Genomic DNA, 20,472 nt, shown 5'->3' with positions numbered 1-20,472 from the left:
TATTCTCTCCTAATCACATTATGTAGAACGTATTCTTAGGAAATTTGGACACTATAATTGTAAACCGGTTAAAACACCTATTGACTATAATATTTACTTAAGAAAACATGTATGAGAACTCGTTTCACAAAAGGAGTATGCAAGTATAATTGGATCTATATCTTACATAATGAACTGTACAAGACTAGACATAGCTATAGCTGTGGAAAAATTAAGTCAGCATACTCATAATCCTGGAAATGAACATTAGGAAGTTCTAGTAATTTTATTAAAATATTTAAAAGGAACTATAAATTTTGGTTTACACTACTCAGGTTTTCCTCCTGTTTTAGAGGGCTTTAATAATTCAATTTGGATTTTAGATTCAAAGGATAGTACTTCCACCAGTGGATATGTGTTTATTCTACGTAGAGGAGTAGTATCGTGGAAATCGGTAAAACAGTCATGCAATACAAGTTCAACAATGGAGGTTGAGTTCATTGCACTAGAATTGGCGAGGTCCAAGGTAGAGTAACTAAGAAACTTGTTGGCAGATATGCCACTTTGGCCATGGCCGGTTCCGTCCATTTATCTCCATTGTGATAGCCAAGCAGTAATAGCCAGAGCTAGGAACTAGACGTACAATAGTAAAAGAAGGCACATCCGCTTAAGGCATAACCTGGTAAGACAATACCTCAGCGAAGGTACAATTGCTTTAGGACCTTGTAGTAAGGTTTGAAAAGAACCTTGCAGATTCGTTAACCAAACCATAGACTTCTAAGGTGGTTTATGAGGCATCGGTAGGAATGGGGCTGAAGCCCGTTATAAAGTCATTTGTGTCCCATTTCAGATGCCGAGGTAAGATAGTACTCACTGCAGTTTGAGGAGGTTGAACATGAGGCTCTTAATCAGTTAGGAATACTGTGTGTAGTGCATACTAATAACTGACCTAAGTGAGTGTGAAGTGTGGCCCCTTCTAAGAGAGATCTTGGATTAACTCTATAAACACTTATGATTCCAAGAGGGGAACAAGGTCAAAATGTTCTAAAACAAAAGAACCACTAAAGAACTAGTGAATTGAGTTGGTTAGCCGGTTAGCTAGTTACGACAAAGAGGAAAGGTTGAAGGATTTTGACTCCACCTGTACTCTATAACATAACCTATCATACGTAAGTGTTGATTGAAGTCCAAAAGACATCACTATGAATACTTTTCTCACTGCGATGCTCAGATTGTTCGATCTTCTTGTAATTTTGAATCTTGTGGGAGATTGTTAGAGGGAGATTCAAATTTTCAAGAATCTCTCTCCTCCCTCTTGTTTTTTGTCTTTTCCTCTTCCCATCCTTGAGTGAATGAGAAGACTCCTTGTTCCACATTGCTTGGGAAAGGAGTGGAAGTTGAGTATATTTGTAGCTTTACTTTACTTTCTCTATGTGTAAGGACCCATAAGAGAGAGCACTATAGATATAACATGTATGTGAGGGGGGGGGGGGGGGGGGGGTTGGGGGTCCTTTTCACACGCGCGCACCGAGCTAGGCCAGGCCAAGTCAAGGCATGGGTACGAGTATGGGTGTGTGTACGCGCGATGCACAAAATCTTTTTTGTTTTAACCGAATTAAACTTTTTAAATTTTAAATTGTCTCTTCATTTTTGAATTTAATTTTAAATCAAAAACGTTTTCTCCTGTTTGTGTCTCTTCTTCCTCCTTGTGCCTCTTCGAATAGGTGCAATATTATGAAGAGGCTCCTGTCTGAAAGGACACATCTATGTCCATTCGGGTCTGAGAGCACTCTATAAGAAGAGTGCTGCCCGGCCCTATCAACACATAACAATTTTCTGACTCTCTATCTTCTCTGAAATCTGAGCATCAATCTTCTGTGGTTCGCGGAGGTCTGGTGGCACGATTCAGCCCTCTTTCTCCCTGCAATTCTCAATTCCAAGTTTGGTTTGAAAAGCGATTACCGATAAGTTCCATTATACCTCTTTACTATTTTTACAACAGAGGTTTTAGGAACAAGATTTGATTTACCAAAGTAGAGTCAAAGCTAGAAGAGAAAACATCTCAAAGTACCACAATCCAGTGTATAAATTCATTAACTTTGGCATTGCACATATGGGAATTTGTGTTAAAGAGAAGCCTAGAGAGCCATGGGTTATTATAAATACAATTGCTCCATCCATTTAATTATCGCGCATGCTCCCAAATTTCCTTAGTAGTGTCCATAAACATGAGATTAACACTAATGCTTTTTTCCATTCTATTCCATAAACAGTCATAATTTGAGAATTTCCAATCCTGCACCCATTCACTGTACCCCTCAAATCCACTATTGGATTGATCTTCACTTACATATTTCAACTTCCCTCTAGCAATCAAAGAAACTTTCACCGATTTAGCCCATAGTACATAATTACTACCATTGGGCTTAAAGATGGTTAGCTAGGTATTTATAAAGTCCAATTGCACTACTATAGAGGGCTTGGAGCTATTACTAAAGGCGACCATAGGAAGAGTTAAACAGCAAACGACAAAGATTGACAACACTAGTCATCAACCACAAGATGAAAAATACACTACAACAACTTTAAGCCCAAATAGAGGTACAATATTACCTTGCTACAGTAGTTAGGTGCCTTAGAATCCAACAAACAAAGGCTTGCACAATCTTTTAGAGTATCAAAAGATTCCCCACACCATAGGAAGTAAGTTACCACACCACAACACACCAAACTAAACTCCACACACTATCATGAAACTGCCGAACTCAATACAAATATCCGTAGTCATGTCTAGGACTGCGTCAAATAGAAACTTAGTACACCATCACAAACACCTTAAGCCAATCAATTCAAAGCACTAAAGCCTCTTTTACTAAGGGAGAATCAGTCCTTTAGTCGCTTGTCTTGAAAAAGAGTTCCCAACTCCTAGGGCACAAAACAGAAGCGTGAATAGTAACCAACGAATTCACAGCTATAAGAGAAAGAAGAGGAAAAAAAGTTGGGAAACCTGTCTTACATTGTAGAAAGCAAGAAGAAGGTAGGAGGAAGGAGAAAAGTGGGTTTCAAGGAGGGAATACGAGCTGTGTACACCTTCCTCTCGACCTGCACTGTAGTTCTATTCCTAAAATATGCAAAAGTTACTAAAATGTCCCTGTTAAATGATTCTTAACAGGGGAATACCAGATTACAGAAAAGGATTAAAATGCCCCTGTGGGCAAACTTTTGAACCGAGAACAGATAGCTTGTAAGACCTGTTGCGTGACCGCGAAGTAGGAAGGGATAGTGGTAATTGTAGATTCAATGGGCACTTCTCTTCCTTTCATGCGAGAGGCAATTGGCTTTCCAGTTCTTCTATTTATTTTGACATTTTTCGATTTTAAATTTCCAATTTGAGTATGTACTTCCATTGATCAACAGTGGGGCGCCAAGGTAGTTCTCCTTACCATTATTCATTAATGATGGTGACTTCCATTAGTTGAGCAAATCTGCAAAATCCCTTGTGGAGATGTTTTTGCACGTGATTATTGCTGTAAGTTGCCAATGACCCAATGTTATCTAACATCCTAAGCATGGATTACTTGACTTTTTTGAGTGCTTTACTAAGAAATTGGTGGACATACTTCTTTTTTATTGGGATTTATTTAGTTTGACGTTTCTAACCTCTTTATTTTCATTTATGCGGCATTTGTTTTAGGCGTAAATTCAGTTTTACACCTATGGAGAATGTGAACCGGTTTAGTTGTCCATGGAAATTGGGACCAATAGATTTTAAAAATTTACACCAATTATGTTTGATTGTCAAGTTGTAAATTCTGTGAAAATTTACACAGAGGAAGAAGGAAGCAGAGGAAGAAGAAGAAGAAAAAAGAGAGGAGGGAAGTAGAGGAAGAAGAAGAAGAAAAATGAGGAGAAGAGAGAAAGAGAGAGAACAATAAAAGAGAGACAGGTGGGAGGTGGGTTCAGATCTGCTGCTGCAACCAGTTTCAGCGGAGGTAATGGAACAAAGAAAGAAGAAAAGGGGGAAGAAGAAGAAGAGAGAGGGAGAGAGAGAGAGAGAGAGAGAGAGAGAGAGAGAGAAATAGCCGTGCCGCTGCCGCCCTGGGTTCTGATCTGCCGTTGCAACTGATTGCAGTGGTGGTGACGGAACAGAGAAAGAAAAAAAAAGGGGGAAGAAGAAGAAGAAGAGAGAAGGAGCAGAGAGAGAGAGAGAGAAAAATCGCCGATACCGCTGCCACCCTGGGTTCAGATCTACTGCTACAACTGGTTACAGCAGCCATAACGGAACAGAGAAAGAAAAAAAGGGGGAAGAAGAAGAAGAAGAAAAACAGAGGAGAGAGAGAGAGAGAGAGAGAGAGAGAGAGAAAGAGAGATAAAAATCGCCAGTGCCACTGCCGCCCTAGGTTCTGATCTGCGAAGAGAGGAGGAGAGAGAGAGAGAGAGGGGAAGAAAGAGACGTTAGTTTTATATCGATAATTTCAATGTATATTTTACATCGATTATCGGTGTAAAAAAATTCAAAAATCAATTTTACACAGATTTTTCCAAATATGTGAAAAATCAAACTGGGGTGTAAAATTTACCCAGTTTTGATTTTCTACCCCAAACAAACGTGGCCTTATGAGTTAGAATGACAAGGCAATCCTTTTCGGAAAGAAAGGAGTCAGGCACAAGATTGTAGGAGGCTGGCTTTGGCCTTCCCCTACTTCTATGTATGTCTGGATTTAGACCTTGTAGAGTTGTAGTGGCATGGATGGGTCTATCTTGACATTATGTTTCTTCATATATAAATCCTATATGTGAGCGAGTTATGCTTCATGAACCATTTTCTGTTGGAGGTAAGTACTCCTTTTTTTTGGCATTTTTGAAATTTTGTGCAGTTTGCAGAGATATCTTGAGCTTTTTCACTCCTGTGCTCACTATTGCCTTTTGTTCAGCAAGTTGAGTGTAGTTTTATTTCATTTTTCTTACTGTTTATTTGTACAAGCCTTGTAATCCTGACCATTATGAAAGAAATTTTCTTAATAACAGGCTTCAAAAATATGTCGTAATATAATTGATCCTCCTCTTAAATTCTATATTACAAATTTTCCATTGACGGTGTGTTATATAATATTTTATTGTAATGTTCCCAATGAGCGATACTGAAGTATCTAGGTTAATTATTGGGTTAACGAGTTGACTATTGTGTTTGTAGGTATGACAACGAAACTATTTATTTTGATGAAAGTGTTAGAGCAGAAAAGCGAGAGAGCTTGAAAGAGAAAGCGCGGCAGGTAAGAAATGTCTCATTTACTCTTCCATATGATTTAAGGATTGTTTTAGATTGTTTACTAGTTAAATAATACTAATGCTAATACTAATATAGATACGAATTAATACACAAATTTTATTCTACCAAAATATGTTTTGTGGTATTGAAAATATTAAAGCACAGTAGTGTAAATGTAGCACATAACCCTAAGGTTTCATAACCTACTTAAAAGTACCTTTAAAGCTCAATTTAGAAGGAGTACAAATACAAATTTGTAAAGTATAAAACTTTGTATTTTATATTATTTTATATGTATTTATACAGTACATATTTGTATTTACACTCTTACAAAACTGAGCCTAAGGTTCTAAAAATTCACTTTTTGTTGTCTTTCCTGGTTCTTTTTTCCCTTGGATATAGGCTCCCGTTAAATGCTATTAAACAAACTAACAAAGTTGTATCGATACACCTTTCCGTATCGGCAGAGGTGTATCAATGCCTTTTACAATGTACATTTTATATTTTTTCAGTTTTTTTTTTCAAAATTTCCGTTTATAAATATTTTATATTATTTAATAAATAAAATAAGTGGATTTTTGAAAACACCTTTAAATAGTTGTATTGGAACCCTGCCGATATGATACAATATGTCTGATATGGAACATATTGTATCAATACTCACTACAAAAAAACAGCCTTTAGCTGGTGGTCTGGATTCGTTGGCACAAATTTCATGACCGTCGGTATTGACTTAAGCTGGCAGTCTATCGGTGGTCTTTCTTTCCCGGTATTGCCATCGTCAGAAAAAACTGAAACCGCTGCTATATCCACATAAAACCTCCAGCGAAGGTGGTATTAACTTAGGCCATTGAATTGAAGCATTGTCAATGGTTTATCAAAATTGTCAGCTTATCCCTCCCTATACCGGCAGTTATACACCATCGGGAAAAAGTAAATAAAATAATATTTTTAAAAATAGACATTGGAAACCACTAGTACAAATAAAAGTAGATCGCCGGCTAGATTTGAAATTGCCATTTGTGTCTCCGTTTCTGTAGCGCCTGCTTAGGTTTTGCCCAAATTGACCAGTTACTTAAGGCGATGGTCTGAACCACCGGCTTATATCATATCCGACACGTAGTCTTATTTATGGCTAAGCAGATAATTAGTTGATTGCCAGCTTATATCATATCCAATTGCCACATGTAGCCTTATTTATGGCTAAGCCGGCAATTAATTGACGCTGGCTTATATCATATCCGATTGCCACACGTAGCCTTATTTATGGCAAAGCTGGCAATTAGTTGACCACCGATTCAGAGCTATGTTCCTTTTTTTTTTTATATAGAAGGTTAATTTCAATACTTTTTTACACCTGTGAAAATAATACCTTGATGAGAGTAAAAAACACTCCCTTGTTTATGAAGTTTGTATGCTCTCTCTTTTTTATTTTTTTAAATAAAAAAATATTTAAGACCAAAAAAATTTTTTTTGGCAAAAACTAGTGGGGAAAGATGCATTCAACCCTTTGCACCACAAAGTTACAAAAAAATTATCCAAAATCCCAACATGGTTAATCTCATGAGTACAGCCTAAACCTCCATCTCTATATACAGTAAAATATCTCATTTCAATGTAAAATATTATTAAGTAAAAACAATATGATAACAACATAATATACAATTACAAGCCAAATTTTTTTGGTGGACGAAATCCTGGCATCCACACCCGTTGTTATTGCCTTTCCCTCCTCTGCTTCTCCTTGACTTTGGTTTTTCTCTTCACCTTTGCTTGTAATTTCCTCAAGTTTTCCATTTCTTCTTCCGTTACTGTCTCCTCTTCCTTTTACTGCTTCTTGTGTTCCAGCATCAATGTCTCTGACTCTTTCATTGAGAAAAACATGGGGCCTAAGCAGTCAGCCAACCATCGAGAAAAACAGGGCATGACATCCCATTCCTACAGTTGACATATTCCCCCACACCCTTCAACCTTGCTGCATTGTTGAAATAGGCCGAACAAATGGCTTTCCTTGCAACATCCTAGTCAGAGGCCCACATGTGGTAAGTGGAATCTTTAAGGTTTTGATTATGTCCAACAATTGAGACATGACCTCCCTTGCCTTCCTCAACCCATTGGCATGCAAGAAATGCTCATTACACCAGTCTTCCCGATACTGGTTTGCTTTCCACAGTTGGTACACATTGAATAATGTCAGGTGATCTGATTTTGGGACAGAAGTTCTCCCTTGCTGCATCACTCTTCTCTGCCCTATCTTTAGGCCGAAAGAACACTGATGGCACTGACAACATTGAAACAATTGTCAGCACCTCATTCACACATCCTAATTGTTCCTCCACGAGGAGCATCTTAGCAAGTGGTCGATCCAGTGGGAACTCAACCATCTTTCAGGGTCTCACGCAGAAGTACTCCATCAGTCATGTAATGCACAAATTAAAATGCCAGGGTTTAGCTAACAAAAAAAAGAAAAACGAATATATGAATGGACTACATAATCAATTGGTTAAGCTAAAATACTTATTTTGAAAATAAAATTTATATTTTTATTTATATTATGATTAGTATTTTTTTAATTTATATATATATATATATATTATTTTTTGGCTTTCTTTTTTGTACTTATGCCTTCTTTGAAAAGGTGTGCACCTTACCTTGTGCTTTGTACCTTGGATGCATATTGCCCCTTGCACTTTTTCTGCACCTTGTACTTTTAAAACAGTGATCTAAACAATCATTGATCCACTAAGCATCTTAAAAATAAAAACAGATAAAATAGGTTAACATTAAACATACTAGTTAACTTGATGATTTAATTGAACGGAAATAGAATTATTCAACTATCTTGAGAGAACTAGTTACTAATGTTAGAGAAACAAGAACTTGATTCTAAAATCAAAGGTATTATAAAATTGACAATTAACCTTTATTACAAAATAGAACTATTAAAGCGAGTATTGTTGAATCATAAGTCTGGGATTGCTCACTTATGCAAATTACAACCGGAAAAAATGGAAGTTATTTAACATGGGATGATGATTTCATACCTTTATGTAATCTGAGAACTATATATGCATGTCAATTGAAATAGGGATTATTTCACAACCTAGAATGAATATTACTTAATTGAAAAAGGAGGATCAATAATACTAAGGAAAATTATTCATTAACATGGAGAAGATAAAGGTTGTCATTGAGATAAAACCTAGATACATATTCAAGTGGCACAATAAAGTGAATCAAAAACAAAGAATATGAGAATCAAGAGGAGAAAAACAAAGAACACATACAGTTACATGGCTCGGCCTTTGGCCTACATACCTGGTGATGGAGGAGCAGAAATCTATTAAAGAAATAGTGGATAATACAAAGGTTGAGAAATCTGCACACACACAAAGAACCCTAAACCCTACTACACCCAAGTTCTCACTATTTTTGTTCTCTCTTGCTTCATGCCGAAGGCCTCCACATCCACAACATAACTCAATGAAACTTTCCTTTTGGGTTTTTCTTCACATGTGGGTCAAGTCAAGGGGAGGGCCACAAGAATAATTTAGGGCATAACTTAACAAACTTCCACCTTGATTTGTATTCCATCAAGTACCACAAAATAGTTGTTTCTTTCTTACTTCTCCACATAATTCCCAATTTTAATACCTTAAATGCTACATACACCATTTTAAAGTTAAAACAATGCCTAAACTTGACCACAAAGAGAGGTTTTTGTTAACATATCAGTTGGGTTAACTACAATACCAATCTTCTCAACAACAATGTCTCTATACTCAATAACAAAAGGTATCTCACATCAATGTTTTTCATCCTCCATTGATAGATTTGGTGTTTGGTTAAGTGAATAGAACTTTGATTATTATAAAGGACAACAATCTTTTGACCTAAACTAAGCTCACCAAACAAACCTCTCAACCAAATAGTTTCTTTAACTATACATCAGTCATCACCAAATATATACTTTGTGGCCTTTGTAGTAGATAAAAAGAAATGTAGGCTGCAAGATGACTTTCCAGCTAATAACAAATGTATATATCCTATAAGTAATTTCCTCTTGTTGGGATAATTTGTAAGTTTAAATCAATATACCCAATCAAACAGTCACTATTCCCTCCAAACTCTAAGTAAGCATTGAAGGTATCTTTCAAGTACTTGAGAATCCACTTCACTGTTTGCCAGTGTATCTTATTAGAACAAATACACTTGCTCACAAAACTAACTGCATCTGAATGTTACTCTCTTTAGTAATAAATAATGAAACAAAAGTTGAAAATAAGAGAAGCAATTAAATATGCTTCTACACCGGTTTTAGGAGATCTATTTTAATTTTAAATTTATATCAATGTGTACAATTTAATTCCTAAAATGATTATAAACTTCATAGTGTTATATTAGGGCAACATGGCTCTAGACGTGAAAGTATCAGTTCTGAAGATTGGCTTCTACTAAGAGATCAGAAGAAGCCTTAACAATTATTAATCCTAAAATTATCGATTAGGGTCTTATAGGTAATCTACGATGCACCCAATTTCTATAGTAAATATAGGGGATGTGGAGATAAATTAGAAGTTCCTATACAGTAGGAGTGAATTGAGAGGAATGATGACATTGTCTAATAAGATAGCCTAAACCCTAGGTGACTTGGCATAATGGGAGAGATGGGAAGGTGGAATGGAGGAAGGAGAGAGTTAAGAGGAAAACAAAATGGGGGAAGAGAGAAAGAAGAGCAGGGGTGATGTGAACAAACTTGTAACTGGGTTGAGAATGACGGTTCAGCCCAGGATCAGAATTCTTAGGCCCAAAGTACAGTTGGGGTAGGTGATAGTTCGGAATTGATGCCAATTCATAGGTAGGCATTGATGCATAGAGTGGAGGTATTTGACATTTTGAATTTTTATAGACAGCAGTGGAATTCAGAAATCTGCAATGAGCCTATCGGTACTTTTCCGTATCATATTTTCATTTAGGTTCACGAGTACAAGTCTCATTGAAGTCGTTTTTAATTTATTTAATTCATTCTGATTAATTTCATAGAACAGGCCCATAAATAAAATATAAGATTTTGATCATTTTTAATTTAATTTATTTTTAACATAATATCCGTATCTCTTCCATGCCCGATCAAAATTTTTTGATGGATGAAATTCAAATTCAAACATTAGTGAGATATATAGGATTCAAGCAGATCTGATCTTTGTCCAACGAGATTACGCCTTGACAATTGTAAACAGTTCTTTTTTGGTAACACAGATAGTGATAGTTACGAATTGATATTTCTTGGATTTTTTTAGTAATACAAGAGTCTCGAGCATGTAAAAAGTACAGAGTCCAAATTGCATGAAAAATGTAAGATGGTGTAGGTTTCTTCTGTTGAACATCTCATACTTCGCATGAGTTTGTAATCTTTAATTTCAATCATTTAAGTTTGGTTTTACGGAACATTTGTAATCCAAGGTTGTCATAATCATTTTCATAATTCATGATCATTTTATGAATTATATATAGAAGGTTGCAAAGATTTAGAAAATGGTTAACCTATGTTCCATTATCATTATTTCTCTTTCACAAATATTTTCAGCTATTCGAACGCTCTTATCAAGGCCTATTGGATCATCAACGGTGTATAACCTTAAGTACTTTTAAGAAAGAATTGGACAATGCTCTGAATGGAGGGAAAACTTTTGCTTTATCTACAAGTGATTGCAGCGAGCATGTCATGGAAAAATTTAATGAAATATGCACAGGTATTCAAATCTTGATATTGCTATTTTCTATTACTCATCTGTTCGTATTAATGCTTTATATCCTAAGACCTTGCACCGCTTCTATATTTCTGTTTATTGGATACCTTCTCCTTTGCGTTAAAATCAAATATTACCTCAAGTATTAATCCTTTAGCATTAAAATCAAAGGAGGAACATGTAAAAAAGGGGTTTTCATTATGAAAACAAATGGATAATATGATACAGTAAGTTTGCACTCCTCAAATTGAGGCATTTGCAATTAAGGTGTCCACTTAGGGTCCAGCTTGTTCGATCCATTATAGTTCACTGTTCATCTTCTCTAGCTGTCTGGATGTCACTGTTTCTTTTGTCCCCATACCATGCAATTGGGTGGCCCATAAGCTTGGAAGATGGGTGGTGAATAATAGTTCTTATTCTTAGTTCCCATGAGTTGGGATTTGCTGACCACAATACATTACTGGGCATGTTCATCCAGCCACACATCGGGAGCATAGGTTGAACGTAGGTTGTACTTTACATCACTGATATTCCTGATGTGCGGCAAGGTGAACTTGGCCAATAATGTGTTGTGATCAGCAGATCCGGACTCAGTTTGATATTGTATTTGATTGAATCAACCCCATTTTGCTTCAGGATATGTCACTCTGTACTCTATATTCTGTTTTGGTTAAATGGAACAGGCCTATTAAATGTTGTTACACATTTTCAGAAGCATTAAATCAGCTCTCTCGAAGAACAGTGAAGTCAAGCTCACTTTCAATGCTAGTTTCTTTCCAATGTGAGTCGTTATATCTTCCAAAGTAAGTTAGTTCCAATGTTAGTCGATTCTTCTCACAAGGTAAATTAATGTCAGTCTTCTTCCAATGTAAGTCAGTTCACCTTCAACCGACTCTATCTATTATAAATACCTCCCTCCTGTACTGGTTCGAAACATTTGAGAGAAATGACAGAATATATCTACTAAATTTTTTCTCTCAAACTACTAAGTTCCTTTCTCTTCTTTCTATCATACATTTTGCTATATTTCTTGTTACTATCATCCTCAAACTATCAGTGGTATCAGAGCTTTGTTCGATCAATTTCTGGGCGTAATTTCTTCTAACCATTATGTGTGCTGACGCCAATCGCTCTACTCTTTCTCTTCCAATTTTCAATGGAGAAAATTATGACTTTTGGTCCATCAAAATGAAGACCTATTTTCGGTCACAAAATCTATGGAAAATTGTTGAGGAAGGTTTCTGTATTGCTGAAGATACTTCTGCTCTCTCAGCAAATCAAAAGAATATCTATGAAGAGAATCAACAAAATGATTGTCAAGCATTATTTTGCTTGCAGCAAGCAATGGCTGAGGAGATATTTCCTCGAATCATGGGCGCATCAACTGCAAAAGAAGCGTGGGAAACACTATAGGAGGAGTTTCAAGGAACTGTCAAGGTACGCCCTGTTAAATTGCAGAAGTTTAGAAGGGATTTTGAAAATCTTAAGATGAAGGATAATGAGACTGCAAAAGATTACTATTCTAGAATAAAAGAAATAGTAAATCAAATGAGAGCCTATGGGGAGACTATTTCTGACAAGAGAATAGTTGAAAAAATTCCAATCTCTTGTACAGAGAGATATGATGCAATAATTTTGGTGATAGAAGAAACAAAGTATCTAGAAACACTATCACCAACTGAATTAATGGGCTCTCTTGAGACGTATGAAAATAGGTGTGATAGGTAGAATGAAAATTCGGTTGAGGCTTCCTTTCAGTCTAAAGTTAATCTACGGTCTCATAAACCAAAAGTTGATGGGAGAAAGTCACAAGGAAAACCAAAAGAAAATAATGACAAGTATTCTTCATGTGGTATTTGTAAGAAGAGAAACCACTTGGAGAAAGATTGCTGGTTTAAAGGAAAACCACAATGCCAAAATTGTAAAAAATTCGGCCATGTTGAAAAAGCTTGTAGATTGAAGAAAACCCATCAAGCTAATTTTTTAGAAAAGAAAAATGAGGAAAATAATATCTTTTATGCTTGTCATTCTGCAATAAAAGAAAAAAAGGATACTTGGTATCTTGATAGTGGGTGTAGTAACCACATAACTAAAAATGAAAGCATCTTTCATAGTTTTGATAAAATCAAGACAAAAGTCAAAACTGGTAATGGCGACTTCATGGAAGCAACCGGCAAAGGCACCATTGTTGTTGACACCAAACAAGGCAAGAAATACATAAATGATGTACTTTTGATTCCCAACATTGATCAAAATCTACTCAGTGTGGGCTAAATGATTGAAAAAGGTTATTCTTTACATTTTGAGGGAAACTCTTGCACAATCTATGACAAGCAAGACAAGTCCCTTGAAATTGCAAAAACAAAAATGACAAAAAACAGATGTTTTCCCATTCAATGGAGAGATGCAAGTTATATAGCAATGCAAGCACAAGTAGACGAGTCGTGGCTATGGCATAGAAGATTCAGACACTTTAATTTCCATGGATTAAAAATTCTTCAACAGAAGAACATGATGCGTGACCTACCAGCTGTCAAGGTGTTCAACAATGTTTGTGAAGGGTGTATGCTCGAAAACAACACCGATAACCCTTCCCATCCGGCAAGGCTTTGAGAGCCAAAGAGCCACTAGAGTTAATTCATACAGATGTTTGTGGTCCAATGCGTACTCCATCAAATAATCAAAACAGGTATTTCATTCTCTTCATTAATGATTATACTAGAATGACATGGTTTATTTCTTGCGAGAAAAATCACAGGTTTTTGATGTTTTTAAAAAATTCAAAGCCCGTGTCGAGAAGAAAAGTGGTCACAACATCAAGACCATAAGGAGTGATAGAGGCAAAGAATATACTTCTAATGAATTCAACAAGTTTTGTGAAGATGAAGGCATGGAGCATCAAATCACAGTCGGGTACACTCCAGAACAAAATGGAGTGTACAAAAGAAAAAACAGAACAGTTATGGAGACAGCAAGAGCCATGCTCATGGAAAAGGGTCTTCCCAAAATTTTTTGGGCAGAGGCAGTAAGCACTGCTGTCTATCTGCTCAACAGATATCCAACTAAATCTGTGCAAGATAGAACACCAATTGAAGCTTGGAGTGGGCAAAAGCCACTAGCAAAGCATCTTAGAGTTTTTGGGTGCAAAAACCACTAGCAAAGCATCTCAATTAAAAGGCTATCGAGTCTATAGCTTATAAAAAGAAAAACTCATAATCAGTCGAGACATAAGCTTCAATGAGGATGCTGCATACAATTGGGAGACAAAAGAAATTGAAAGGAAGACTTTCAAATTGCCCCTATTACCAAGTCAAGGAATTGAAGAAGATCATGATCAAACCAGTTCGCCAACACAATCAGAACCGGAACAAACTTCACAGTCTACTCCGGACTCACCACCAAGGCGAACTAAATCCTTAACAGAAATATATGAAACATGCAACTTGATGATCATAGAACCAGAAAGCATTGAAGAAGCCTTTAAGGAAGAAAATTTGAGAAAAGCTATGAATGAAGAGATAAAAATGATCGAAAAAAATGAGACTTGGGAGCTTGTGGATCGTCCACAAGACAAAGACACTATTGGAATTAAGTGGGTCTACAAGACAAAACTTAACTCAGATGGCTCAATCCAGAAGCTTAAAGCAAGGTTACTTGCCAAAGGATACTCACAACAATATGGTATCGACTACAATGAGACATTTGCTCCAGTTGCTCGCCTTGACACAATCAGGGCATTGATAGCACTAGCTACACAGAAGAAATGGAAAACTTTTCAACTAGATGTGAAATCAGCATTCCTCAATGGCTATCTTAAGGAGGAAATCTATATGGAGCAACCTCAAGGGTTCGTGGTGCAAGGACAAGAAGACAAGTCCACGAGCTTGGTATAGCAGAATCGACAATTACTTCTTGGAGCAAGGATTCAAGAGGAGCTATAGTGAGCCAACACTTTACATCAAGACTCAAGGTACAAATGATACTCTTATTGTTTCTCTATATGTCGATGATCTCATTTATACAGGAAATAATGTGAAGATGGTCAAGAAATTTAAGGAAGACATGATGAAGACTTTTGAGATGAACGATTTGGGCCTAATGCACTATTTTCTTGGAATTGAAATAACTCAAGAAGAAGAAGGGACCTTCATCTCACAAAAGAAGTATACAAAAACTCTTTTGAAGAAATTCAAAATGGAGGGGTGTAAAACAGTATCCACCCCATTAGACAACACTAAAGCATTCAAAAAGGAAGATGGCTCACCAAAGGCAAATGAATCACAATTTCGGAGCATGATTGGAAGTCTCCTCTATTTAACTGCTACAAGACCAGACATCATGTATGCAGTTAGTCTGCTATCAAGATTCATGCAGAATCCAAGTCAAGTCCACCATGGAACCGCTAAAAGAATACTAAGGTATTTGCAAGGTACAAAGAACTATGGAATTTGGTACCGAGTCTGACGCAGCGTGGAAGCAATGAGAACCGGAGCTGGCTATGCAAGCACCGGGCGTTCGCTAGCACCTAGCGAAAACACCGATTTCTCTAGGAGAGAGAAAAGGTGGCGAAAATAGGAAGAAGAGAACTTGAAGAAATTCTGAAAATCTGAAGTATCAATTGATTCATAATTCTGGGAAATAGCAGTATTTATAATACATTGAGAAATTATAAAAGAACTAGGAAAAGAAATTAGATTTGATCTAAACATCTCAAACTTGTAGATAGGATCGAACTCTTCTTGACTTGATCTCCCCCGTCCGATCTCCCTTGATCTTATCCATGCATAAATTTTGGATTATCTAGAATTCTTGAATTCTTGATGAGTCTTTGATTCTTTGAATTCTTGATGAGTCTTGGATTCTTTGAATTCTTGATGAGTCTTGAATTCTTGAATTCTTGATGAGTCTTGGATTCTTGACCTTATCCTAGGAGCTGCCGCCCCTAGGAGTGAGATGGGCCTTGGGATGGGCCTCCATCATTCTCCCCCACTTGGAGAGAACTCGACCCCGAGTCGAGACGAGGATAGGCAAGTGTTATCTCTAGCAAGTACCGGTGAAGGTCAGCCACGTTGAAGGTCTTGGATATACCCATATGATCTGGTAGGTCCACTATATAGGCATTATCATTAATCTTCTTCACGATCTTGTATGGACCATACTTCCGAGGCTTCAACTTGTTGTAGATACCTACGGGAATTCTTTCCTTCCTTAAGAAGACCATAACCTCATCACCTACATCAAACACTTGAGGTCGGCGGTGTTTGTCTGCGGCCATCTTGTACTTGGCGTTGGATTGCTCTAGCTTCTTCTTCACGGCATCTTGGACGGACTGGATTTGTTCTACCATTTGCTCTGCTGAGATACTGGCGCTGGGTACCTTGGGTAGTTTCACTAAATCCAGTGCATGGTTAGGGACCTTCATGTACACGATGGAGAATGGGGATCTGCCTGTAGAACTATGCACTGCATTGTTATAGGCGAACTCAGCCTAGGCTATGGCGAAGTCCCACTGTTTCGGCCGTTCCCGGCATATGCTGCGAATTAAATTCCCTAAGGTTCGATTTACCACTTCTGTTTGTCCATCTATCTGCGGATGGGCTGTACTGCTGAAATTAAGTGATGAATCAAACAACCTCCACAGGGTCATCCAAAAGTGACTGAGGAACCGTGTGTCACGATATGAAGTGATGGTCTTGGGTACCCCATGTAAGCGAACAATCTCCCTGAAAAATAATTTGGCTATTGCGGATGCATCTGCTGTTTTCTTGCATGGGAGGAAGTGAGCCATTTTTGAAAACCTATCAACCACCACGAAGACGGAGTCCATGTTCCTCTGGGTCTTTGGCAAGCCTAGCACAAAATCCATGGACAAGTCTTCCCATATAGCAGTAGGAACGGGTAGGGGCATGTAGAGACCTGTGTTCTGGGTTTGTCCCTTAGCTATCTGACAAACATAGCACCTGCTTACGATGGTAGACACGTCCCTTCTCAATTTCGGCCAGTAATATCGCCCCTTAACAGCTTCTATTGTTTTGTCCCTTCCCAAGTGTCCTGCTAGTCCACCCCCATGCAAATCCCTGATGATCTTTTCGCGGAGGGAGGTGCAAGGGATACACAGTTGTTCCCCTTTCATAAGGAACCCGTCATAAATAAAGAAGTCTTCTGCTGACTGCTTATTCACACATTTCTCCCATACCTGTTGGAAGTCTTCATCTTGGGCATATAAGTCTTTTAGGCACTCAAAACCCACAATCTCAATGCTGAGGGTCTTGATGAGAGCTACACGCCTACTAAGTGCATCAGCCACTTTATTTTGCTGTCTTGTCTTATACACAATTTTATAGGGGAACTTGTCTAGGAAAGCAGACCATCTGGCATGTAAATCACTTCTTAATTGCTTTTGCCCACTAAGATATTTTAGGGCCTGGTGGTCAGTATAGAGAACAAATTCTTTTGCAATTAAATAGTGTTCCCATGTTTTCAAGGTTCTTATCACAGCATAAAACTCCTTGTCATAAGTAGACCACTTTCTCCTGGCTTCACATAATTTTTCACTGAAGAAAGCAATGGGTCTTTTCTCTTGGGACAATATAGCCCCTATGCCAACTCCACTGGTGTCACATTCAACTTCAAATAATTTATTAAAATCTGGCAAGGCAAGAACAGGAGCAGTACATAATTTTTCTTTTATGAGAGCAAAACTTTGCTCTTGTTCTTCTCCCCAATGAAATTTCCCCTTTTTCAAGCATTCAGTAATGGGAGCCATGATACTACTAAAATTCTTAATAAAGCGCCTATAGAAGGTTGCCAACCCATGAAATTGCCGGACATCTGTGACAGTGGATGGGGTCGGCCACTCCCTAATGGCTTTCACCTTTTCCTCATTTACTTTCACACCATCCTTGCTTATAATAAATCCCAGGAATAATAAATTATCATTCATAAAGATGCATTTCTTCAAATTAGCATATAATTTATTTTCCCTCAATGTTTTCAGGACCTCCCTAATATGTCCCACATGCTCAGTGATAGATTTGCTGTATATCAAAATATCATCAAAATAGACTACCACAAATTTACCAATGAAGGGGCACAATACCTGGTTCATCAGCCTCATGAAAGTGTTGGGTGCGTTGGTTAGTCCAAAGGGCATGACCAACCACTCGAACAAGCCATCTCTAGTCTTGAAGGCTGTCTTCCATTCATCTTCAGGACGGATCCTGATTTGATGATATCCACTCCTGAGATCTATTTTTGAGAAAACTACAGCTCCGCTTAGTTGGTCCAGCATGTCGTCCAGCCTAGGAATGGGAAATTTGTACCCAATGGTGATCTTGTTAATGGCCCTGCTATCGACACACATTCTCCAACTGCCATCCTTCTTAGGTGTTAATAAGGCAGGTACTGCACAAGGACTCATGCTGATTTGAATGTGTCCCTTTTTTAATAATTCTTCTACCTTTCCTCGTAAAATTTCATTTTCCGTAGGACTCATCCTGTAATGTGGGAGGTTAGGTAGACTAGCTCCTTGAACAAAATCAATATGGTGCTGTATATCTCTCATGGGAGGGAGTTCATTTGGTAACTCCTCCGGAACTACATCATTAAATTCATCCAGTAGTCCCTGTATTTCAGCTGGAATTGTATTTTAATCATTAACATCTTCTCCTTTTACGACTAACAAATGTATCTCATGAGTATCCTTACATTCTTTAACAAATTCAGCATGATGATGGGTGATGGTAAGGAAATTTTTCTCATGTGCCTTTGGAGTATTTGTAATATTTTTTTCTGCTATGGGTAACAAAGTATAACGCGTTCCTTCTTTTTCAAGTTGGTAGGTATTCTTCCTACCCATGTGCCTTGCATCTGTATCAAATTGCCAAGGCCTCCCTAGCAAAATATGGCAAGCATCCATATCTGCAATATCACAATATGCTTCATCATGGTACTTACCAATTGAAAAAGGGACCTTGCAGCGTTCTTCCACTTGTATGCCGCCTCCTTCCTTGATCCACCCAATTGTGTATGGGTTGGGATGTTTTTCAGAAATTAGTTGTAATTGTTGGATGACATCCCTGCAAATAATATTTTCCTGACTACCACTGTCAATAATTAAATTAAATAATTTTCCCTTGACAGTACATCTGGTACGAAATAATCTGTGCCTTTGAGAAGTATCTTTATTTTTCTGGGACAACATTAATCTTCTTACCACACAAGTATACTCCTCATGTTCATATGGACCCTCTTCATCCTCCCCATCAGGTCCACAATATACTTCCTCCTCAATATCTTCTTCCTCCTCCCTTTCTACCATATTAACTGCCTTCCTCCTGGGACAGTCACTGGATCTATGTCCAACCTCATTACATTTAAAACATTTAATAGGAGCAGGCCTTGCATAAGGGTTACTGGGTTTAGGAGGGTTGGAAGGATTACCTCGAGTATGTCCTCCGGTAGTAGCCTTACCGGCATTACTTGTACTTGCCGGGTGAGAAGGTTGTACTGCCGGAACTGATTTGTTTCTGTCGACAGTTGCCGGTCTGTTGTCGCTCCCGCTGTACCGGCGATAATTATCACTGCGTGCCTTGTCCTGGAATATTAATTCTGCTTTCAAGGCTAGGTTCCTTGCTTCCTGCACACTAAGAACCATCTGTACACCAATTTTATCTCTGATAGACGGTCTTAAACCGCTTAGATAACAGGCTGCTTGCTGGTTACCACTTTCAGATAATTGATTTCTTTCAGCTAATCTCAAAAATTCAGATGTATATTCATTAACACTACGAGAACCCTGCGCACACCTCTGATAAGATTCAAACATATATTGTTCATAGTCAGGAGGTAAAAATCTACCTCTGATTAATTGTTTCATGCGCCTCCAGGTTCGAACAGGACCCCTTCCTTCTCTCATCCGGGTCTCTCTCATCCGTTCCCACCAAACAGATGCGCCTCCTTTTATTCGGAAAGCTACTAATTTTACCCTTCGTTCCTCTGGTATTTCCATGTAATCAAAGAACCTATCGACTTCTGTGATCCAATCCAGAAGTCCCTCTATACCAAGATCTCCACTAAAAGTAGGAATATCTACCTTGAATTTAAATTCATCATTATTCCTACGGGGGTTGAAATTACCTTGATTGTGCCAATTTCTACCGTTTCTGTCGTTGCCGAGAAAAACTGGAGCACCACCAAATTCAAAATCGTCATCACTGTCGTCATCAAGAACTGGGCGTCGGGACGCAGTAGCGACGGGTGGTATGTCGTGGTCGTCTCCTGCAATCTGCTGTGGATTTTCCCGGATTCGTGGGACAACCTCCCGTAACAAGGTTTGCAGTTGTTCAGTCACCTCTGCCAAGTGCCGTTCGATGTTACGTGTGGTTGTACGCTGCTCTTCGATTGCTCTCCAAATAGCTGGGAACCCTTGATCTCCGTCACGGGGTGGGTTGCGACTGCTATCGCCTGGGTTGG

At 37.9% G+C, this 20,472-nt stretch overlaps 1 protein-coding gene across 2 annotated transcripts in view; it reads left to right on the top strand.

Annotated features, from left to right (window-relative positions):
* Positions 1 to 20,472, top strand: part of LOC104596915 (protein ROOT HAIR DEFECTIVE 3 homolog 1-like) — a 108,132-nt gene that overhangs the window by 72,454 nt on the left and 15,206 nt on the right. For both annotated transcript variants that reach the window (XM_088888733.1, XM_088888734.1), the window contains 2 exons: positions 5,174 to 5,252; positions 10,836 to 11,001. In XM_088888733.1, coding sequence (XP_088744859.1) covers positions 5,174 to 5,252; positions 10,836 to 11,001 — 245 coding nt within the window. The remainder of the gene's footprint in view (positions 1 to 5,173; positions 5,253 to 10,835; positions 11,002 to 20,472) is intronic.

Source organism: Nelumbo nucifera, chromosome 5 (assembly GCF_055504915.1).
Source record: "Nelumbo nucifera cultivar China Antique chromosome 5, China Antique-T2T, whole genome shotgun sequence".
Classification (NCBI taxonomy): domain Eukaryota; kingdom Viridiplantae; phylum Streptophyta; class Magnoliopsida; order Proteales; family Nelumbonaceae; genus Nelumbo; species Nelumbo nucifera.
This window is presented reverse-complemented; position numbering and strand designations above follow the sequence as displayed.